This window comes from Mauremys reevesii, linkage group 8 (assembly GCF_016161935.1).
Source record: "Mauremys reevesii isolate NIE-2019 linkage group 8, ASM1616193v1, whole genome shotgun sequence".
Lineage (NCBI taxonomy): Eukaryota > Metazoa > Chordata > Testudines > Geoemydidae > Mauremys > Mauremys reevesii.
In genome coordinates this window covers 53,954,563-53,977,094 of record NC_052630.1, presented here as the reverse complement: position 1 = coordinate 53,977,094, position 22,532 = coordinate 53,954,563, and the positions used below count along the sequence as shown (strand labels likewise).

The 22,532-nt window shown below is 51.5% G+C and overlaps 1 protein-coding gene across 3 annotated transcripts; it reads right to left on the bottom strand.

Moving 5' to 3' along the window:
* Positions 1–9,395: 9,395 nt before the first annotated feature.
* On the bottom strand, positions 9,396–22,532 carry LOC120369703. 3 transcript variants are annotated; one of them, XM_039483279.1, is made up of 5 exons: positions 22,181–22,532; positions 14,675–14,723; positions 14,390–14,444; positions 13,286–13,396; positions 9,396–9,529 (listed from the first exon to the last, which is right to left on the bottom strand). In XM_039483279.1, exons 1-5 carry the CDS (start codon positions 22,463–22,465, stop codon positions 9,484–9,486), a joined length of 546 nt encoding a protein of 181 aa, XP_039339213.1. In that variant the 5' UTR covers positions 22,466–22,532; the 3' UTR covers positions 9,396–9,483. The 3 variants fall into 3 exon arrangements, with proteins under 3 accessions (XP_039339213.1, XP_039339212.1, XP_039339214.1); XM_039483280.1 differs by lacking the exon at positions 9,396–9,529 and adding an exon at positions 11,080–12,044; XM_039483278.1 differs by lacking the exons at positions 14,675–14,723; positions 22,181–22,532 and having other exon boundaries at positions 9,396–12,044; positions 14,390–14,546.

The window sequence follows — 22,532 nt, the reverse complement described above, 5'->3', positions numbered from 1 at the left end:
CCACTGGATTTTCCAATTTTTCCACATCCTTCTTGCAATGTGGGGCCCAAAACTGCACGTAGTACTCTAGATGAGGCCTCACCAATGTTGAATAGAGGAGACTGATCATGTCCCTCGATCTGCTGGCAATGCCCCTACTTATACAGCCCAAAATGATGTTAGCCTTCTTGACAAAGGCCAGAGGAGGGAGTGTTAGTGCCTGTGTGGACTTCTGAGAAGTGCATGGGGTGGAAGGAGATGCTGGGATGCTCTGGAACCACTCCTTCAAAGCCAGTCAGGACTCTGGGGGAGCCTCCTCTCTGAGCAGACTGTCTCCAGGGCAAGAAGCTTACACCTTCCTGGGTCTGACCTCAGAGCATTCAGCATGCCCTTCCACACCATGCACTTTCCGCAGTGAGTCCACCCAGGCGGGGTCCTGGGGCAGCCAGAGGTCCCTGCACCCCAACTCGGCAGTCAGATGTGACTCTCAGCCAGACTGTAAAACAGAAGGTTTATTAGATGATGGGAACACAGTTTAAACAGAGCTTGTAGGTACAGAAAACAGAACCCCTCGGTCAGGTCCATCTTGCGGGGTGGGGAGCCCAGAACCAAGTTCTGAGTCTCTCCCCATTTCCCCAGCCAGCTCCAAACTGACACTCCCTCCTCTGGCCTCTGTGTCTCTTCCAGACAAGGAGGCCACCTGATCTCTTTGTCCCCAACACCTTCAGTTGGCATCTTGCAGGGGAAACTGAGGCACCCACACAGTATTCAGAGAAAATATTAAGAACATTCCCACTTCATCACAACAGGTGCAACAAAATATAATACTGTATATTGAAGTAGGCAAGTGCTGCTTCTGACTTTCCACTTTTAATTGACCCTTGAAATCTTGTGGCGCTGACGCGTTGTAGCTTCATTTTATATCGGCTTACAGGGCGGGAGCGGGGGGGCACCACCATTTTGGGCCCCACCAAAAATTATACAAACCTGCCGCCTATGGACATAGGGAAGGGTAGGAGAGATGTCCTGGAAGCCAAATTTAGGCTGCTAGGGAAGAGACTGAAATCCAGGATCTCTATGGTGGCATTCTCAGAAATGCTCCCAGTTCCACGCGCAGGGCCAGGTAGGCAGGCAGAGCTTCAGAGTCTCAATGCGTGGATGAGACGATGGTGTAGAGAGGAGGGGTTCACGTTCATTAGGAACTGGGGAAACTTCTGGGATGGGAGGGGCCTATACAGGAGAGATGGGCTCCACCTAAACCAAAGTGGAACCAGACTGCTGTCACTAAACATTAAAAAGGTTGCAGAACAGTTTTTAAACTAGGAGATGGGGGGAAAGCCGACTGCTGTAGAGGAGCATGTGGATCGGACACAGACTTCTCTTAGGGCAGAGTCTGATGATAGAGAATCTCCAGGTTATAGCCAGGAGCAGAGGACGGAAGAGTATTATGTAAGGGCCGGGTCAGATGATAAACAGTCACATAAAAAAGAATCTGGCACATCAGAAAAGGGAAGACAATTAAACAGGGGCAAGTTTTTAAAGTGCCTGTACACAAATGCTAGAAGTCTAAATAATAAGATGGGTGAACTAGAGTGCCTGGGGTGATAAAGGAGGATATTGATATAATAGGCGTCACAGAAACCTGGTGGACTGAGAGCAATCAATGGGACACAATCATTCCGGGGTACAAAATATATCGGAAGGACAGAACAGGTCGTGCAGGAGGAGGAGTGGCACTATATGTGAAAGAAAATGTAGATTCAAATGAAGTAAAAATCTGAAGCAAATCCACATGTTCCATAGAATCTCTATGGATAGAAATTTCATGCTCTAATAAAAATATAACATTAGGGATCTATTATCGACCACCTGACCAGGGCAGTGATAGTGATGATGAAATGCTAAGGGAAATTAGAGAGGCTATCAAAATTAAGAACCCAATAATAGTGGGGGATTTCAATTATCTCCATATTGACTGGGAACATTTCACTTCAGGATGAAATGCAGAGATAAAATTTCTTGATACTTTAAATGACTGCTTCATGGAGCAGCTGGTACGGGAACCCACAAGGGGAGAGGCAACTCTAGATTTAATCCTGAGTGGAGCGCAGGAGCTGGTCCAAGAGGTAACTATAGCAGGACCGCTTGGAAATAGTGACCATAATACAATAGCATTCAACATCCCTGTGGTGGGAAGAACACCTCAACAGCCCAACACTGTGGCATTTAATTTCAAAAGGGGGAACTATACAAAAATGAGGGGGTTAGTTAAACAAAAGTTAAAAGGTACAGTGACTAAAGTGAAATCCCTGCAAGTTGCGTGGGCCCTTTTTAAAGACACCATAATAGAGGCCTGTCCAAGTGGGCTGAGACACCACTTTCTGTCCCCTGCCCCGGAAGTCAAGGGGCGGGACAGGAAGTATAAAAGGAAGACACAGAGCTCAGTCAGCAGCCAGCCAGCGGGAGCAGGCGTGCGGGCGGGAGCTCCTGACCAGGAGCCTTCTAGGCAACCAAGGCAGCTGCCCAGACTGCCTCGCTCTCCCGCGCCCACGACGAGGAGGGAGGAGCCGAGCCCCCCCCGCTGACACCGACCGCCACCCCGACCCCACCCCCCCCCCCCCCCCTGAAGAGAGGAGCCCCCCTTCGCGGCTGCCTGCCGGGAGGAACGGAGGCAGGCCTGGCCGCCTTTCGAGAGCACTAGAGACCCCCCCCCCCCCCCCCCCTGGGACCCGGGAGAGGAGCTGGGCTGGGCCGGCCGAAGTGGTGCAGGCAGGTAGGAGGGGGGGGATAGGGGGGAGAGCCGCCCGGGAGAGAGACCCTTGTCAGGTGTACGGGTGTCGGGATGTGTGTGTGTGGTCTGTGCCTGACCACCCCACCCAGCAGCCGAGAAGCAGCTAATAAGGCCCTGGCTGGACCAGGGTGGGGGGTGGGGGGGTGGGTGCCCCCCCACCCCCACCACGGGTGGCAGGTCCACTCCCCCCACAGGTCACTCCAGGGGTCTACCTGAACCTATGCTTACCTGTCCCTAAGGGTCTGAGCCCTCCCTGTGTGCAGCCCTGCCCAGCCCCCCAGGCAGCCAGGCCTACTCTGTTGCTGCCCAGCCCCGGTTCCAGAGGCCTGGGCCTATATTGACTTTGTTGCTGCCCAGCCCCTGCTCCAGAGGCCTGGGCTTGTATTGACTCTGTTGCTGCCCAGCCCCTGTTCCAGAGGCCTGGGCCTCTATTGACTTTGTTGCTGCCCAGCCCCTGCTCCAGAGGCCTGGGCTTGTATTGACTCTGTTGCTGCCCAGCCCCTGTTCCAGAGGCCTGGGCCTCTATTGACTTTGTTGCTGCCCAGCCCCTGTTCCAGAGGCGTGGGCCTATATTGACTTTGTTGCTGCCCAGCCCCTGTTCCAGAGGCCTGGGCCTATATTGACTTTGTTGCTGCCCAGCCCCTGTTCCAGAGGCCTGGGCCTATATTGACTTTGTTGCTGCCCAGCCCCTGCTCCAGAGGCCTGGGCTTATATTAACTCTGCTGCTGCCCAGCCCCTGTTCCAGAGGCCTGGGCTCATATTGACTTTGCGGTTGCCCAGCCCCTGCTCCAGAGGCCTGGGCTTGTATTGACTCTGTTGCTGCCCAGCCCCTGTTCCAGAGGCCTGGGCTTATATTAACTCTGCTGCTGCCCAGCCCTGCTCCAGGGCCTGGGCTCATATTGACTCTGTTGCCGCCCAGCCCCTGCTCCAGAGGCCGGGGCCTATATTGACTTTGCTGCCGCCCCGCCCCTGTTCCAGAGGCCGGGGCTTACATTGCCCGTACGATTGTCCAGCCCCTGCTAGAAGGGTCTGGGCCCAAGGACGGCTGTCCTGCTGCCCGCCCTGATCGAGGGTCGGCATTGACTGTGTGCCTTGAGGTCAGCCCCTGCCTGAGGGTCTGAACCCCTGGACCTTTCGAGACTGATTGCCGCCCGCCCTGCTCCAGGGGCCCGAGGCATGACAAGGAGCGAGTCGGTGTGGCTTCCCTCCGGTCTGCAGGAGGGTTGAGCCCCGACTCGCCAGGTTACACGGCCCAACTTCAATGTATACCCCAAATTAAGAAACACAGTAAAAGAACTAAAAAAGAGCCACCGTGGCTTAACAACCATGTAAAAGAAGCAGTGAGAGATAAAAAGACTTCCTTTAAAAAGTGGAAGTCAAATCCTAGTGAGGCAAATAGAAAGGAGCACAAACACTGCCAACTTAAGTGCAAGAGTGTAATAAGAAAAGCCAAAGAGGAGTTTGAAGAACGGCTAGCCAAAAACTCCAAAGGTAATAACAAAATGTTTTTTAAGTACATCAGAAGCAGGAAGCCAGCTAAACAACCAGTGGGGCCCCTGGATGATCGAGATACAAAAGGAGCGCTTAAAGACGATAAAGTCATTGCGGAGAAACTAAATGGATTCTTTGCTTTAGTCTTCACGGCTGAGGATGTTAGGGAGATTCCCAGACCTGAGCTGGCTTTTGTAGGTGACAAATCTGAGGAACTGTCACAGATTGAAGTGTCACTAGAGGAGGTTTTGGAATTAATTGATAAACTCAACATTAACAAGTCACCGGGACCAGATGGCATTCACCCAAGAGTTCTGGAAGAAAGAACTCAAATGTGAAGTTGCGGAACTATTAACTAAGGTTTGTAACCTGTCCTTGAAATCGGCTTCGGTACCCAATGGCTGGAAGTTAGCTAATGTAACGCCAATATTTAAAAAGGGCTCTAGAGGTGATCCCGGCAATTACAGACCGGTAAGTCTAACATCGGTACCGGGCAAATTAGTTGAAACAATAGTCAAGAATAAAATTGTCAGACACATAGAAAAACAAATTGTTGAGCAGTAGTCAACATGGTTTCTGTAAAGGGAAATCATGTCTTACTAATCTATTGGAGTTCTTTGAAGGCGTCAACAAACATGTGGACAAGGGGGATCCGGTGGACATAGTGTATTTAGATTTCCAGAAAGCCTTTGACAAGGTCCTTCACCAAAGGCTCTTACGTAAATTAAGCTGTCATGGGATAAAAGGGAAGGTCCTTTCATGGATTGAGAACTGGTTAAAAGACAGGGAACAAAGGGTAGGAATGAATGGTAAATTCTCAGAATGGAGAGGGGTAACTAGTGGTGTTCCCCAAGGGTCAGTCCTAGGACCAGTCCTATTCAATTTATTCATAAATGATCTGGAGAAAGGGGTAAACAGTGAGGTGGCAAAGTTTGCAGATGATACTAAACTGCTCAAGATAGTTAAGACCAAAGCAGATTGTGAAGAACTTCAAAAAGATCTCACAAAACTAAGTGATTGGGCAACAAAATGGCAAATGAAATTTAATGTGGCTAAATATAAAGTAATGCACATTGGAAAAAATAACCCCAACTATACATACAATATGATGGGGGCTAATTTAGCTACAACGAGTCAGGAAAAAGATCTTGGAGTCATCGTGGATAGTTCTCTGAAGATGTCCACGCAGTGTGCAGAGGCGGTCAAAGAAGCAAACAGGATGTTAGGAATCATTAAAAAGGGGATAGGGAATAAGACTGAGAATATCTTATTGCCCTTATATAAATCCATGGTACGCCCACATCTCGAATACTGTGTAGATGTGGTCTCCTCACCTCAAAAAAGATATTCTAGCACTAGAAAAGGTTCATAAAAGGGCAACTAAAATGATTAGGGGTTTGGAGAGGGTCCCATACGAGGAAAGATTAAAGAGGCTAGGACTCTTCAGCTTGGAAAATAGAAGACTAGGGGGGGGATATGATAGAGGTATATAAAATCATGAGTGATGTTGAGAAAGTGGATAAGGAAAAGTTATTTACTTATTCCCATAATACAAGAACTAGGGGTCACCAAATGAAATTAATAGGCGGCAGGTTTAAAACAAATAAAAGGAAGTTCTTCTTCACGCAGCGCACAGTCAACTTGTGGAACTCCTTACCTGAGGAGGTTGTGAAGGCTAGGACTATAACAATGTTTAAAAGGGAACTGGATAAATTCATGGTGGCTAAGTCCATAAATGGCTATTAGCCAGGATGGGTAAGAATGGTGTCCCTAGCCTCTGTTTGTCAGAGGATGGAGATGGATGGCAGGAGAGAGATCACTTGATCATTGCCTGTTAGGTTCACTCCCTCAGGGGCACCTGGCGTTGGCCACTGTCGGTAGACAGATGCTGGGCTGGATGGACCTTTGGTCTGACCCAGTACGGCCGTTCTTATGTTCTTATTAATATCTACATTGGTTTGCTGTTAATTGGGTTCCAAACATTGGCCAGAGCTTGAATGGATAAAGTAGCTGTTTTCTTTAGCTCTTGGCAAGATGAAGAGCTAAAGAACATGAACATGAAACATATAGGAACCATGCTGCAAAAGCTAACCAAGTTATACCTTGAGTTTGTAAAGAGATTCAATCATGTTATTGAACATGACTTTGATAAACCATTTCTGTTATACACTGGTACGGCTTCTAACCCAGGGCCAGTGGGGAAATGCCAATACTCCACGTGAGCCTGATTGACAGGGCAGGCCAGCCAATGAGGGAGCCAGGAGCCCAGGGTCCCGTCCTCCATGTGAGGGGAGCTGCCTGAGGCGAGTGGGGCAGAGCTAAGGGGAGAGAAGCAGCCAGAGATGGGGGAGCTGGAGCGGCTGGGAGCTGGGGCAGCGCAGACCAGCCGCAACGTCGGGGAGCCAGGGCCGAGCTGCAGTGGGGAGCTGCGGGGCCAGAGCCGGGACTGCGGGTGCGGATTGGATTGGACACTCGGGTCATATGACTTGACTTCTGTTCCCTGATTGGATGAGCAGAACTCCAAGAAATCTGATTGCTAGTGTGAATGCTCTCCTTTCCTTATTCAGAATTTATATTCGGGGAATATAATGTACTATCGAGGAGGCAGTGTGTTCCAATGGGCAGAGCACTGGCTGGGCAGTCAGGAGACCTCAGTGCAGTCCCAGTTCTGCCACTGACCTGTTGCATGAGCCTGGATGAGTTGCCTCTCTGTACCTCAGTTTCCCCATGTGTTTAATAGTCTACTAATCCATACTGTCCTTTGAAAGGTGCTTTCATAGATTCCAAAGCCAGAATGCTGTATCACACAGGCCAGAAAACTTCCCCAAAATCATTCCTGGAGCAGATCTCTTAGAAAAACATCCACTCTGGATTTAAAAGTTGTCAGTGATGGAGAATCCACTACAACCTTTGGTAAATTGTTCCAATGATTAATTACTCTCACCAATATAAATAGATGCCTTATTTCAAGTCTGAATTTGTTTCGTTTCAACTTCCAGACTTTGGATCAAGATATACCTTTCTCTGCTAGACTGAAGAGCCCATTATTAAATATCTGTTCCCCATGTAGGTACTTACAGACTGTAATCAAGTCGCATCTTAGCCCTTCTTTTTCTTTAACTAAATAGACTGAGCTCTTTGAGTGTCACTATAAGGCATATTTTCTAATCCTTTAATCATTCTCATAGCTCTTCCCTGGTCCCTCTGATCCCTGACCATAGAGGTCTCCTTGTGTCCCTTTGCTTCCCTTTTCAATTTTCTACAATTCCTAACCTCTAATTTATATTCATTACTATCAAGTTCTCCTTTCTTTTATTTGTGTGTGTGTATGTATGTGTGTGTGTGTGTATATATATTGAGCCAAGCAGCATCCCCACCCTGCCAAGGGTTTGCTCCAGCCTCCCCTTGCAAACCAAAGTGTGTTATGGAGGGAGAGGCTCCTGCTCGCCCTGCAGGGTCCCCTTGCTCAGTTCCCACAGAGCCATTGCTGGAGCAGCCAGGGCTCTGCAGAACACCCGGCCTGAGCAGAGGGGGACACTGCTGGGCTCCCCAGCTAGACCCAGAGCTCTGTGCAGGTCCCCACTAACCTCCAGCCATGGCCATGTGGAGGACACTCGGTGCAGCCAGCTGGCTGATTTGGGTCACAAGCTTGGGGGTGCCAACAGCAGCCACGGTGCCAGGGGCTGGAGATGGGGGTGATGCCCGGGGAGCAGCTGCAGACACCATCACTCTGTGTGTCTCCCTGCGCAGTGGAGAGGGTTGGGCAGGGCTAGGCACTGGGTCAGACTGCTGCACTCGCCCCTATGCTGGGGTGCAGGAGAATCAACCCGGGGCAAAGGGCTTTCTAGCAGGGGGCCAGCTGGTGCCAGGGAGGCCCGGGAGGCCCAGCCCTTCTCCCCTTCCACTAAGCCAGAGCTCCCATGGTGTGTCTCAGAACCCGGCCCATGGGCAGCCCCCTGCTGCCACAGTGAGCCTGGGGGGGCGTGTCTCCCCACAGTGGCTTGGCCCCTGCCCCACACCCAGCAGGGCTGTGGAGGCAACTTGAGGGAGCGTCCGTGGGCGTCTCCGCGGGCAGAGTACAATGCCAGCAGCACCTCAGAGGGCTCCAGGGTGGGTATCTCCAGTCAGGGCTCTCCCCGGCACACCCGACGGGAACAGCTTGTAACCCGGGCAGGCCCTTGCAAAGGCTGCTTCATGAGCAGAACCAAGTCAGGCCGCGGAGCTGCAGGTCGGCTCCCATCCCCGTGTGCCTGGGCCCCAGGCTAGCAGCTTTGGCCAGCCCCTCCAGGTGGGCAGGGTCAGGGCTGGAGCAGCTCTGCAGCCAGCCCCCAAGGCAGAGCCATCGGTCGCTGCCTCCCACTCAGCCCAGCCGCTCGGGAGTTGTTCAGGGCTTTGACGCTATTTTGATGAGAGAGGGTTTGTCCTGTGACGTGTTTCTATTAAAGTTTGTTTGGAAGAAATGTCCCCTGAGCTCTGTAGTCTGGGGCAGGCCTCTCGACTGTGCCAGGAGCCTGCCGCGCCCAGAGCAGCAGCGAGAGGGCTGCTGGTCCAGGAAGGCAGGAGTAGAGCCCACTGTGTTCACCCGCAGGAGCTGGCAGGCTGCTCGGGGGGAGGCCTAAAGACAAGGCTGGACTGATGGAGGAAGGACAAGCGAGCCAAGGGCCAGCTTTGCCCCCTTGGAGGAGAAGGGGTTAATGCAGCCTGCATGCTGTGCCCACAGTACAACCGTCAGCACCGCCAGGCTGGCAGGAGCCACCGCTTCCCTCAGAGCCTCTCCCGGGATGGGAGCCCCCGCTGCGAGCAGAGCAGATGATCACTGGGGTCCCTTCTGGCCTGGGGATCTACCTGGTGCTATCTGTACCCAGGGCTGCTCTGACGCAAGTCACCGGGAGACCTTCCTCAAACACCTGCCTCTTTCCCGGGGCTGCCAAGCCCAGATTTCTCTGCCCGAGAGCATGGGGAGCTGGGGGTGGGGCCAATGGCTTCCCTGTCCCCCCCTCCGCTTGTGATCACAGCAGGAGTCTAACCTGGGCCCCAGCTGAAGGGCTCCTCCTCTCCTATCAGCCCGAGCAGCATGCTCTGCGCCCCACAGGTAGGGCTCTGCTGGCACCGCAGTGACACCGAGGCGCCCGCACACGGGAGGTTCCAGCCCTTTATTTGTGTCTGCACAAAGCTACGGCGCGGTGCGATGTGGAGCCAGGCTGCGGGGCCAGGGGCGGCTGTCAGCTCTGCTTCTGGCCATGGCAGGCCCTGCTCAGGGCTCGGGCTCTGTCGGGGCAAACAAGAACAAACAGCTCAGGGTACAAGGCGAGTCGGGAGGGAGCCGGCGCTAATGCCACGGGGACCAGTCCCCGCCCCCTTAAGCGGCTCGACTGCTGCATCTGCACAGCCCCCGGGCAGGCCCTGCAGCTCACAGGCCAGACGTGCTGCCAGGGAAACCAGCTCCAGCCAGACCCACTGGGCCAATGCCCAGGCTCACTGGCCAGCTAGGGGAAGGGGCATCATAAACCTGCCCCCCCCCGCCCCCTCCGGAGACCACGATGCTCATGGGGAGCAGTTAGGGGCAGGAGTGCCAGGAGAGGGGTATCAGGGGATAAGGACCTGCTCTCGGGGTGCTCCTATGTGGCTGAAACCCATTGCGACTGGTAGAGGGCAGTGGGAGGAGTTCTTAGAGAGGTCACATGAACCACTTCCGGATGGGTCACCCCGCCCCAGAACACCCCTGATTGGTCAAATCTCCTCTCGGGGCGGGCCTACGGGGACAAAACACATCCTGATTGGTAGAGGGCAGTGGGAGGAGTTCTTAGAGGGGTCACATGACACACTTTGCTTCCGGTCATGTGTCCGCCATGGGTGGGACTTCCAGTGACAGGTGGTTGGGGCTTAAGGGGTCAAGGAGCGGGTTTTGAGGGGTCAAGGGGAGGGGTTAGTGTTTTATTGATGGTAGGGCCCTTATACTACTACCAGACACCCTTGGAGGCCCTTGCCTTCCCAAGGAGTGGCTTTGTAAATTTACATCAGGTGTTCTTGAACGAGAGTCCTTGGACATTTGGGACTTCACTTTGTTTTGAAGCTTAGTGCAGGTTTTCTTGAGGCACATTAACATCCGTTTGAGAATTGGAACTTTTCTCCTTGAAGGGGATGATGTCCTAGCTCTAGAGGCCTTTGGTGACTTTGGGGGAGAACCGTCAGGACTCTCAGTTGTTTTCTCCCCAGCTTGCGAAAGCCCTGTTGTACTTGTAGCAATGGACACCATCTTTGGTTGCTTACTGGGAGCCGTTTTCCCCATTCCATCCTGCGTCTTTCTCCTGTCTGCTGGAAGGAGCCACACCACTGGCATCTTTTTGTTGTTGGATGATGCTGAGGAGTCTCCTGGAGTCCATCGCTGTGGAATTCCATGGGATCTTCCGGGCAAGTCAGCACCTGCAGAGCCAGCTGGTCTCTTCCGTCGAAGCTTACTGCACTTCTTGCAGACTCTAATTGGCAGCTGATCCCTGAAGAGCTTTGAATTCACAGTTCCATCGAGCCCATGTGGATCCATGATGTCTTGAAGACCATGCAGCTCAGCAGATGTCTCCTCCTGAGTTTTCTTACCCTTCATCTTTCCTGGATATGTCTTACGGCACTGCTGGCAGACTGAGACCTGGCCCGCCAAGGGACGGGATCTGCTCAACATTTCCATCAGGTGCTTCAGCTGCAGGTCGTGTGCAGCCTGCCCAGCAATGAGAGAGTCAAGGGTGGATCTTGTTAGCTGCTCAGAGCCTGGGGCCTCTGGGGCAACCTGGTGGCTTTGGGTCCTGGGATGATCTGCCCTGCCCTCACCTGCCTGTGCCCCTGGCCCCAGACAAGAGCCTTCTCCCAAGAGAACCTTCCTCTCCATGTGCAGCTCCAGCTTCTCTTCAGTCCCTTTGGTGCCGCTCACACTGGTAAGGGGCTTTCTCAACTCGCTCCTATAGAGGTGGAGTGTGGCTGTGAGCGTCTTCTCTGCTATTGCCGTCTCTCTCACGAGGGGAGCATCTCTGTGCGACTCTCTCACCATCTTTGGGAACGCCTCCATTTGGATCTCTGAGCATTTCTGAGCAATGTGATCCTGCAGCTTGACCACCACCGTGGGCACAAGCCTGGCCAGGATGGCATCAGCGGATGCCAGGATCCTGTGGGCCTTTTGAGGCAGGGGTCCAGAGGGGCAGACACATGGCTGTGCACGCTGAGGGCTGGTGTTGGATCTGAGGGGCTCCGGGACCTTTGCTGGAAATCCACATTTGGGCCGATCTGTGTCTAATATCAATTGCTGCTTGGTGTCCCGCTCACCCAGCAATGGCTCCCCCGGGATGGGGGTTTGTGGAGCTGGAGGCAGAAGAGCTGTGTGGGGTTTCTGTGGGGTGAGGGGTAAGCCCTGCTCATGCTGGAGTCTCTTTGTGTGCACGTGACAGTCCAGTTCCTCCAGGACTTCACAGCTTAGGAAAGGGACCCTGCTCATGTTGAACTTCACCCTGGGGTCTCTGTCCGGTGGGCGCAGAGCAGGGACGTTAGGGATCATCTTGGCCAGCGACTCTGTGTATGGGGTAGGAGCCCCCAGTTGACTCTGCAGATGCTTCTGGCGGATGTTGAAGTCTAAGCCACGGACTGACGTCTGGTCCAGACCCATGGTCTGCTCTCCCCGGTCTCGTCTGCTGTGGGCAGGAGGCCTGGTGAGAGGCTGGGCTTGGATGGGATGAGCGGATCCTTCCCAGCCCCCGACAGGCATGATCTCCCCCGTGTGGCAAGGGGCCAAGACTATAAACTATAAAAGGAATTAGATAAATTCATCAATGGCTATTAGCTAAGGTGGGCAGGGATGGTGTCCCTAGTCTCTGTTTGTCTGAAGCTGAGAATGGGCGACAGGGGATGGATCATTTGATGATTCCCTGTTCTGGCCATTCCCTCTGCTGCACTGGCATTGGCCAGTTTTGGAAGACAGGATACTGGGCTAGATGAACCTTCGTCTGACCCCAGTCTGGCTGTTCTTATGTTCTTACATTCTAACTCACTGGAAAACTGTCCTGTTCTAATGGCTGATACCCTAGAGACTAACAACTCACTATTGCTCCCAGTTAATGGAGTTTCTCCGGTGGTGGAGGTCTGTGCTATGGTCCTGAAAGTCCTGGCTGATGACTCGTGTTTAGGGTGTATCACGTGGTGTCCCACTCACTGCTTGTCTGGTGCCTACTCTGGGGATGGGATTAGCTCTCGGTGTCAATGCCCCTTCCAATTGTCGCATGTGGTCACTGTCACTCCCACAATGACCCAGACAGTTTTCCTGTTCACTGCCCCGCCGGTCCATGCCATGCCCTCGGCGGCTGGTAGGGAAACCTGGGCCCACACTTCACACTGGGGTCCAGGCCAGGGACCCTCAACCCAGCAGTTCTGGGCTTTCCTCTCCCAGCCTGGACTGCTTCCTACTACTCCTGGTTCCCCTCCTTGCTCTGGGTGCACCAGCTCCAAACACTCCCTCTCTTCCCAGGGAGGGGCTGCCCTTTCCCAGCCGCAGCCCCTGTCTCTTGCCAGCTTCCCGGCTTTATAGGCCCCATCTGTTCCTGCCAGCTGAGCCTGCTTGGAATCAATTCCCTGCTCCCCGGCTCTTCCTGCAGGTGCACCCTGTGGAGTTAATGGGCCTGCCTGGCCACCTTAGCCCCTTCCAGTGCTGTGTGGGGTGGACACCCCCTCACAGGGTGTCATTTGATTGCTTTTTCTTTCAAACACAGCACGGGCAGGTTCTTGACAGTTGCCTGCTGGCAGATATTGCCGTACAGAAGGATTTGATCCTACTCACAACCCCAACTTGTAGTCTCTGCATTTAATTTCTGATAATCCCTCACCTCACTTTCGCTGGTATCTCACCTTGGAAGCTAAAGCCTCTTAGTGACTTTTTCCCTGTTATTTTAGGATCCTGGAGTGTCTGGTTTTCCCTGCTCCCTCCTCTCTACATTCACTCTCCCCTCCCACCCAGCCCCCAGTCTGGTGCCCCCTGGTCAGTTGCCTTACGGTATCAGAACTTCATCCAGGTGTCTGGCCACGTACTGTAGCCTCCTCTCAACCAGCCTGAGGCTGAGCAGGCGCTGAGCCAAGCTGAACTTCTCCAGGTGCACAGAGCAGCTGTGGAACAGAGAGAGCAGATAGCTGAGTGCAGGCCCTGTCCTCAGGCCCTCTTTTACCCAGAGAGGAGGCACCAAAAGTCTCCCTGTCCCATTCTCCACTGAGGCAGCCTCCTCCCCTGCAATACCCGGGCCTTGGATGTTCTGGTTTGGGGTTAGCTGGATTGTTAGGTGAGCCCTGTCTAGTGCTGAGGAGGTGAGAGTGTATCCTACTGGCAGCATGTGTGTCATGTCCCGCCCACAGAAGCTAATCAACATATAGGATAACAGCCTACTATAGCTGCCAACTAATACAGCTACCTCTTCAGCTCTAAGGGGTGTTTTATGCTGCAGAGCTGAAGGTCCAGGGTTCAAATCCTGCTGGGGGACTGGAGAAGGGGCCGTTACACAAGTGCTGCTGGATCCCTTTCACCCTACTCACTGTACCAGAAAGGCCAGCCTTCCTCCCGATCTGTCCACCTCACCTCCCTGGGGTGCATGGGGCTGCTCCCAGAAAACATTTTCTCCCCTTCTTGGGAGGGGAGGAGGGTCCAGTCCAGTTGACACAATCTACCCCTCCACCACCGGTTAAATGAACTGTATGATGCTCGAGGAAGGGAATGACCCACAGTAATAATTGGAGATATACCAATCTCCTAGAACTGGAAGGGACCTTGAAAGGTCATCAAGTCCAGCCCCCTGCCTTCACTAGCAGGACCAATTTTTTGCCCCAGATCCCTAAGTGGCCTCCTCAAGGATTGAGCTCACAACCCTAGGTTTAACAGGCCAATGCTCAAACCACTGAGCTATCCCTCCCTGGTATGATGTGTGGGGGTGGATTAGAGATGGCAACTTCTGCTGGGTGGGAATGAATTGCATGAGTCTAAAGGAGAAGAGTTCCTTGCGTGGTACATAGGTCGGGGCAGGGGAGGGATTACTCGGGTGGGGATGAATTGCATGACGCTAAAGGAGAGGACTGACCCACTGCAGATTTATGGAGGGGGGCATTGCTTACCATGTCTCTAGGGATGCACCAGCCTCCTCCAGCTCTTCCTCACAGCACCCAAAAGCTGCCAGAAGTGAGACATAAAGGAGACATTGAGCTGCTTGGGCACCCTCTGCTTCTTAGCAGCCTATTGCCCCAGATATCAGAGGCAGCCTGTGAACGGAGCCCCAGCCAGTGCCTCTGCACGACTCTGGGCATGACTGTGCCTTCGCAGGTGGGGGAATAGACCCTATTTCTCTGCTTTGCATGAGGCCTGAGTCTGCCACCGCAGCTGTGGGGTCAGGGGCTGCTTACCTTTTGGTTTCTGCTTTTTCTTTGTGTGTCTCCTCTTCCTCCGAAGAGCCTGCCACACACAGAGAAAGCAGCAGGGTTGGAAGAGAACTCCTCAATAAACCTGAGAGAACAATGAGCCAGAGGTGATTGCCATGTGGGGCCAGGGGGAAGTTATTCTTTGTGGAAGAGTATTGCACTATGAGGCCTCATGGGTAGGCATTGTGCTTTCCTGTGATGCAGACAATGTAGGGCACACAGCACAACCCATAACAGGGGTCACTGGAACAATCCAGGGGTTGGAGAAATAGGGATTGCTGGTACCCGGAGCCTGCAGAGTTTATAAGCATTGAAGGAGAGAGCCTGCAAAGTTCTCTCTCCTGCAGAGATGACAAAACTCTGCAGGTTTTAGGATTGCAGGGTATGCAACTAACCCCAGATACCATGCACGGAATTCAGACCTTGGGGGAGAAATCCGACCTCTGGACAACAGTGTTTCCTAGATACATATTTAGGGAATGCATGCTATCGGGGTTTTATCTGCATGCATTTGGGATGGCCATGCTACTCCTGAGTGGTGAAGCCATGAATGGGTTATGCAAATACAACCAAACAAGTGCTGATATAACCCCAATATCATCCTTAAACGGCAGCTCTTTTACACCAAAAAACAACAACAACAGTTTGGCATGAGTTCAGCCCACTTGCCTGGGAGCTGCAAAATTTCTTGAAGGTAAACCGCACTGCTTGCAGCTTAACTAGCCAGGTATTCCTTTCACAGGCTAGATCTTTCTCGCCTGGGCTCAGCCCCTGTCCCCCTCCCCCACAGTTTAGTTCCTTTATTTCTCCAGGTGTTTTCAGCAGTCTTCCTTTTGGGGCAGGGAGGTGGTGGAGAAGAGCCTAGATTAACTCCCTTCCAAGCCTTAAATAGGATTTGGCTATGACAGGAATCCTTTGTCTCCCAGTTTGACCCCTCACTCCCTCCTAGTGGAAAAATACCACCAGTCCCAAATGATGTCCATCTGAGGGAACTGAGATTGTTTAGTCCGCAGAAGAGAAGAATGGAGGGTGGGATTTGATAGCCGCTTTCAACTACCTGAAAGGGGGTTCCAAAGAGGATGGATCTAGACTGTTCTCAGTGGTGGCAGATGACAGAACAAGGAGCAATGGTCTCAAGTTGCAGCAGGGGAGGTTTAGGTTGGATATTAGGAAAAAACTTTTTCACTAGGAGGGTGGTGAAGCACTGGAATGGGTTACCTAGGGAGGTGGTGGAATCTCCTTCCTTAGAGGTTTTTAAGGGCAGGCTTGACAAAGCCCTGGCTGGGATGATTTAGTTGGGAATTGGTCCTGCTCTGAGCAGGGGGTTGGACTAGATACCTCCTGAGGTCCCTTCCAACCCTGGCCTTCTATGATTCTATGAGGTGACATGATCACATGACGCTGCAGTGTCAAAGCAGCATCCCAGGAAACTTCTCAGGAAGGAGGAAGATTAGTATCTTCCAAGTCCTATTGTCCTTCCTAATGGCCCATCCAGGCTGATTGCCCACTGTTTGGGGGCATTCCCCCGGTGCAAGCACTTTTGTAATTGATACAGAGCCCATATTCCTAACTTCAGATACAGAAATGATACATCCATACAGATAGGATAATCCCATTCAGTAAATCAGAACCTTTCCAATGATATCTCACATAACCCATCTTGCATAAAACATACCTTACTTATGCCATATTCATAGAACAATATTTCTATGAAGAATATGGGGCGTAATGTCACAGGGGTGAAGAAGCATGTGGACAAGGGCGATCCAGTGGATATAGTGTACCTGAACTTTCAGAAAGCCTTTAACAAGTTCCCTCATCAAAGGTCTTAAGCAAAGTAAGTTGTCATGGGATAAGAGGGAATGTCTTCACATGGACCAGTAACTGGTTTAAAGATAGGAAACCAAAGGTAGGAATAAATGGTGAGTTTATGAAGAGAGATAAATAGCAAGGTCCCCCAAGGATCTGTACTGGGACCAGAGTTGTTCAACATATGCATAAATGATCTAGAAAAGGGGGGAAACAGTGAAGTGGCCAGATTTGCAGATGATACAAAACTAAAGATCGTGAAATCCAAATCTGAATAGGCCCTCCTTGTTCCCAGATGTATAACTCTGTGTTGGGCTGTGTGAAAATGCATTTTGTTCGAATGGGCCCCATTTGCCAAACCAACTGTCCGGAACTCTCTGTATGACTGCCCTGTCCTCATCGTTATTTACCATTCTGCCAATCTTTGTGTCATCAGTACATTTTTATCAGCAGCAATTTTGTATTTACTTCCAAGTCATTGAAAAAATGTTGAATAGCCTCAGACCTAGTACTGATCCCTGCAGAGCCCCATTAGAAAAACCCTCATTCGAGGAGCCCTTTGACAATTACTTTTTAAGATCTGTCAGTTAGCCATTAGCCTGTTCTCAATCCCTTTAACCTGTGCTCCATTGATATTGTATAGTGCTGATTTTTAATCCAAATGTCCTGCGGTACTTGTATGCATAAACAGGGGAATCTCAAGTTGGAGGAGAGAGGTTCTTTTACCTCTGTATTTGGCACTGGTGCAACCACTGCTGGAATCCTGTGTCCAGTTCTGGTGTCTAACATTCAGGAAGGATGTTGCTAAATTGCAGCGGGTTCAGAGAAGAGCCATAAGAATGATTAAAGGATTAGAAAACATGCCTTGTAGTGATAGACTTTAGGAGCTCAGTCAATGTCGCTTAAAGAGGTTAAGGGTGGTTTGAGGAAAAGTCTATAAATACCTACCTGGGGAAGAAACAATTACAAATGGGCTCTTCAATCTAGCAGAGAAAGGTCTAACATGTCCAATGGCTGGAAGTTGAAACTAGACAAATTCAGACTGGAAAGAAGGCGTCCATTTTTAACAGTGAGAGGAATTAACCATTGGAACAATTGACCAAGGTCATGGTGGATTGATTCTCCATCACTGGCAATTTTTAAAATCAAGATTGGACATTTTAATAAAAGGTATGCAGGAGGCATTATTGTGTGGAAGTTCTTTGGCCTGCGTTAGACAGGAGGGTCAGACTAGAAGATCCCAATGGGCCAATCTTGCCTTGGAATCTATGAAAAACAACACCTTACACAAGTCTAAGTTTGTCACATCTATGTTTGACATGGCCCATTTTCCATAAAACATTGTTAATCTGCTTTAAATATATTCCCGTCCTTTCATTCTTTATTGATTGATTCCCATATCAGTTTGATCCGAGCCTGCTGATTGAAAAATACTTATGTTTGGTTTCTGCATTCAGCTGGCATCAATCCAGCTTTTCTATCTCTCTAGGAGTCTCACTTACCTCAGATCTGGCGAGCCTCAGCACAGCATAAAAGACTACAAAGAGCAGACCGAGGAGGAGTGAACTCATTTCCCCGGGCTCAGGCACTAAGACACTCTCAACACAGGCACTCTCAAAGCAGCAACAAGTACCCAGGCTACACCTGAGGGCAGGTTGCTGCTCTGGCATCAGGCAGGCGCTGATGTCATCTCTAGGTCACAATGGGGCTGCCCTCCTGCAATCTCCCTCTAGTCTGTGAGGTGTCAATGCTGTACTTAGATCAGGAGACGGGATGGGGCAACCGCCCAAGTGGGCTGAGCTCAGAATAAGGCAGGAGAGAGGGCATCAGGTTTCCCAGGAAAACCCTGGGTCTTTTCCGAGCTCTATGACTCTCAAGCCATTAGGCAAGGGACATTTTTTCCCTACTTGTGGGAACTCCTAAAACCCTTGTGACTGAGGCAGAATCTCCCAGCCTGAAGTGAGAAGCAGCCCTGAAGTGATTCTCTAGTGCTACCAGTGCAGAAAAACGTTCATGGTATCGCCAGCCCAAGCATTCCAACACCATGAGCTGGGCCCCACCAAAATCATGAGATTGGCTTCAAAATAATGAGATCTTCAAAAAACATTCATCTGGGGACCTCTTCATTTGCCTTCTGGTATCTGAGCCGCTAGGGTGCACTCAATTCATGTTCTCCAGCTTCTCTTTGCAACCACGAGGGCTTAAAATTGGCTAACAAATAAAATAAAATAAAATAAAATAAAATAAAATAAAGAGCAGAGATTCTCAGATAAATCACTTGACTCCAACAGTGGGCGCTTTAAGAAAAGCACCCTATATCATAAGATAATAAAGAGCCCTACCTCTTATCTAACATGTTCAATCAGTAGATCTCAAAGCACGTTACAAAGGAGGTCTGTAGCATTAGCACCCTTTTCGAGATGGGAAATTGAGGCACAGAGAAGAGCAGTGACTTGCCTAAGGTCACCCAGGAAGACAATAGCAGAGCCAGGACTAGCACTTAAGTCTCCTGAGTTCCATCTAGTTCTCTATCCACTAGGCCACAGTGCATTTGAAGTAAGGGGTCATAGTCAATACATTCCTGTAACGGTTATTTTGGGCTCTTCCAATACCATTGTTATTGAAGTTACACATTTTGACCTGTGGTCTGTGCTGGTACAGGGGCATCCTTGTTAAAATTAGTTTCTCACAGCAGGTTGCATCTGAGTTCTTGTTAGGCCTGAACACAAGTTAACTGGACCATGTCTCTGATGTCCCCATGGGAAAGTTTAAAAGCCATTGAAGGCCTTGCAGTGCACTGACATACTGGGATTTTCAGAAAGCCTTTGACAAGGTCCCTCAGCAAAGGCTCTTAAGCAAAGTAAGCTGTCATGGGATAAGAGGAAGGGTCCTCTCATGGATCAGTAACTGGCAGAACCATAGGAAACAAAGCGTAGGAATACTGCATGCAGATGTGATCTCCCCATCTCAAAAAAGATACTTGGAATTGGAAAAGGTTCAGAAAAGGGCAACAAAAATGATTAGGGGTGTGGAACAGCTTGCATAGGAGGAGAGATTAATAAGACTGGGACTTTTCATCTTAGAAAAGACAACTACAGGGGATATGATAGAGGTCTAAAAAATCATGATTTGTGTGGAAAAAGTAAATAAGGAAGTGTTATTTACTCCTTCTCAGAACAGAAGAACTAGGGGTCACCACATGAAATGAATAGGCAGCAGGTCGAAAAGAAACAAAAGGAAGTATTTCTTCACACAATGCACAGTCAACTCCTTGCCAAAGAATGTTGGGAAGGCCAAGACTATAAGAGGATTCAAAAAAGAACTAGATAATTTCATGAAAGATAGGTCCATCAATGGCTATTAGCCAAGATGGGCAGGGATGCCCCTCCATGCTCTGAGGGTCTCTAGGTTCTGTTTACCAGAAATTGGAAATGGATGACAGGGGATGGATCACTTGATGATTCCCTGTTCTGGTCATTCCCTCGGAAACACCTGGCATTGGCCACTGTCGGATACTGGGCTAGATGGACCTTTGGTCTGACCCAGTGTGGCCATTCTTATGTTACAGCTGTTCAGCCTCCTTGATACCTGTGATGTCATAATCCTGCTCAGTTCTCCAGTCTTCCATAGAGTCTGGATGGAAAGACAGGCTAGATGTCACCTAGTGAGCTGGGCCTGTAAGAGCAACCGGTGTTCAGGCAGAGAGGGGATCCTGGGAGAGCAGAGTAAGGGCTCCGTTAAAGAGCCAGAGACAAGGGCCTGGCCTGAGTGTAACCCACCAAACTTTGATTACACCCGTACCCGTAATAATTCCATTGTATTGCAGGGACAGTGAGCAGGTTCAGTCTGGTCTGACAGCGGAACTCCCACCTGTGGAGACCACCACAAATATGCAAATTGGGACAGTTGGGGATGCCAGTAGCCTGAGTTGCTCCGATGTGGAGGACAGACACCATAGTGTAGTAAAGCTGCTCAGACTAAACAAAAAAAAATCCTTCTGTTGATAAGACGACAATCTGTGGGTTAACTAAGACGCCTCATAAATCGAAACATGCTCTTATCATTACAGCAATACAGCACATACTAGTCAAAGAAAAATTAGAGTATCTAACATACAGATTTCTTCAGTACTGAAAGGTACACGGGCCACTAATCCTATGCATTGAAAGCATGCACTGCTTATTTGGCATTTATGTCCTCACACCCTCCTGAGCTGACCAAGCAGCAAGCACTCTGTTCTTTGAATAGGCTGGGATCCTTCTCCTAGCAGTTATCTGCTTGCTGCAGGTAGCCAAAGCAGGGCTGCGAACATCAGCTCTCGGGGAAGAGATCTTCAGCGCCCTTCCAATATGGCAGTCTCTCTCTGGGGCTGGCTGAACTGGCGGAACTGGAGGTTCAAATCAAGTCTCTGGAGTACATCCACAGCAGGGATCGGTCTTCAGTGCTACGTTTAGACGGAGTTGAGGCATCAGCCTTTTATAATCTCTTGCCAAAAGATTAGGCACATTGTTCATTTTTACAGTTCTTGGTAATAGCAGCACATTAGATACAAAAATCACCATTAGCAATAACAACAAATTCATTGCAAGTGTCCATTTACAATCATTTTTGCTATGCCACACCTTTGGCTCAATACCATTGGGCTTTGAGCAGGGCCGGCTCCAGGAACCAGCCTACCAAGCACGTGCTTGGAGTGGCACCTTGGAGGGGGCGGCGATCGGGGTTTGTTTTTGTTGTTTTTGGTTTGGCCAGGCGGCGCTGGGGGGGCGGGGACTTGGGAGGTGCGATGCGACGCTGGGGGGGACGGGGACTTGGGCGGCGCGATGCGACGCTGGGGGGACGGGGACTTGGGCGGCGCGACGCGACGCTGGGGGACGGGACTTGGCGCGCGACGCTCGGGGACTTGGGCGGCGCAACGCGACGCTGGGGGGGCGGGGACTTGGGCGGCGCGACGCGATGCTCGGAAGGGCGGGGCCTTGGGTGGCGCGACGCGACGCTCGGAGGGGACGGGGACTTGGGCAGCACGACGCGACGCTCGGAGGGGACGGGGACTTGGGCAGCACAACGCGACGCTTGGGGGGCGGGGACTGGGGCGGTGCGATGCGTTACTTGGGGGTCGGGGACTTGGGTGGCGCGACGCAATGCTCGGGGAGGGGTCGGGCGACGCTCTTTTTTTTTGCTTGGGGCGGCAGAAATGTTAGAGCCGGCCCTGGTCAAGATCCCCAACTGACCAAACCCAAAGATCTGTCCTGGATTCCCCCTTTCTCCCCACACCTCTTGCCTGCCCTCTCCCTGGCCGGCTGGGAGGCCAGGGACCCGGAAAGCTTGTGGCTTTTGGTGGGAGCTGGGAGGGTTTGTTCAGCTTCCCCCAGTGTAGGGAAATAACTGGCCAGAGCCAGCTTAGTGCCAGGGGTGCCAGGAACCCTGGGACCACGAGGGAGAGCCCTGGCATTTCGAGCACTAGCCGGTGGTTGCAGCAGTAAGGAACAACCAATGAATGGAGCCACGAGCTCTGTCTGTGGCCCTGTCTCTCTCTGTGGATGTGCCCTTTCAGCCCAACAGGTCCTGGTCAGAACAGGGGGCCTCGGGCCCTCCCTTCCATGGGGCTGTGTCCAGGCAAGCTCTGCTGAGAGCGCAGGACGGCTTGGGGCTGGGGCGGGGGGTTGGGGAGAGTCCTCCTACCATCCTGCTTCTCCAGGAGAAGCTGTGCTGAGTCACCATGGCCACCCAGATGACCGGGACCAGAAGGACGCAGGTGTACATCACCCAGAAGCTGTTCCAGCAGGCACAGAACCAGCTCTGCATGATCCCCACTCCCGCGTCAAACATGCTGGGAAGGACGGTCTGGACGCGCACTGGGGGTGGAGATGCTACACTCCCTGCTGCTGCTGTGGCTGGATCTCTCCTGAGGGGCTGTTTGTTCCAGTGACGCATCATAAAGGGCCAGGACCAGGCGGGTCCTGACATCACAAAAGGACTGCAGGCATCAGAGGTGGGCAAGACCCTGGCTCCCTGCAGTCCCTCCCCAGCACCC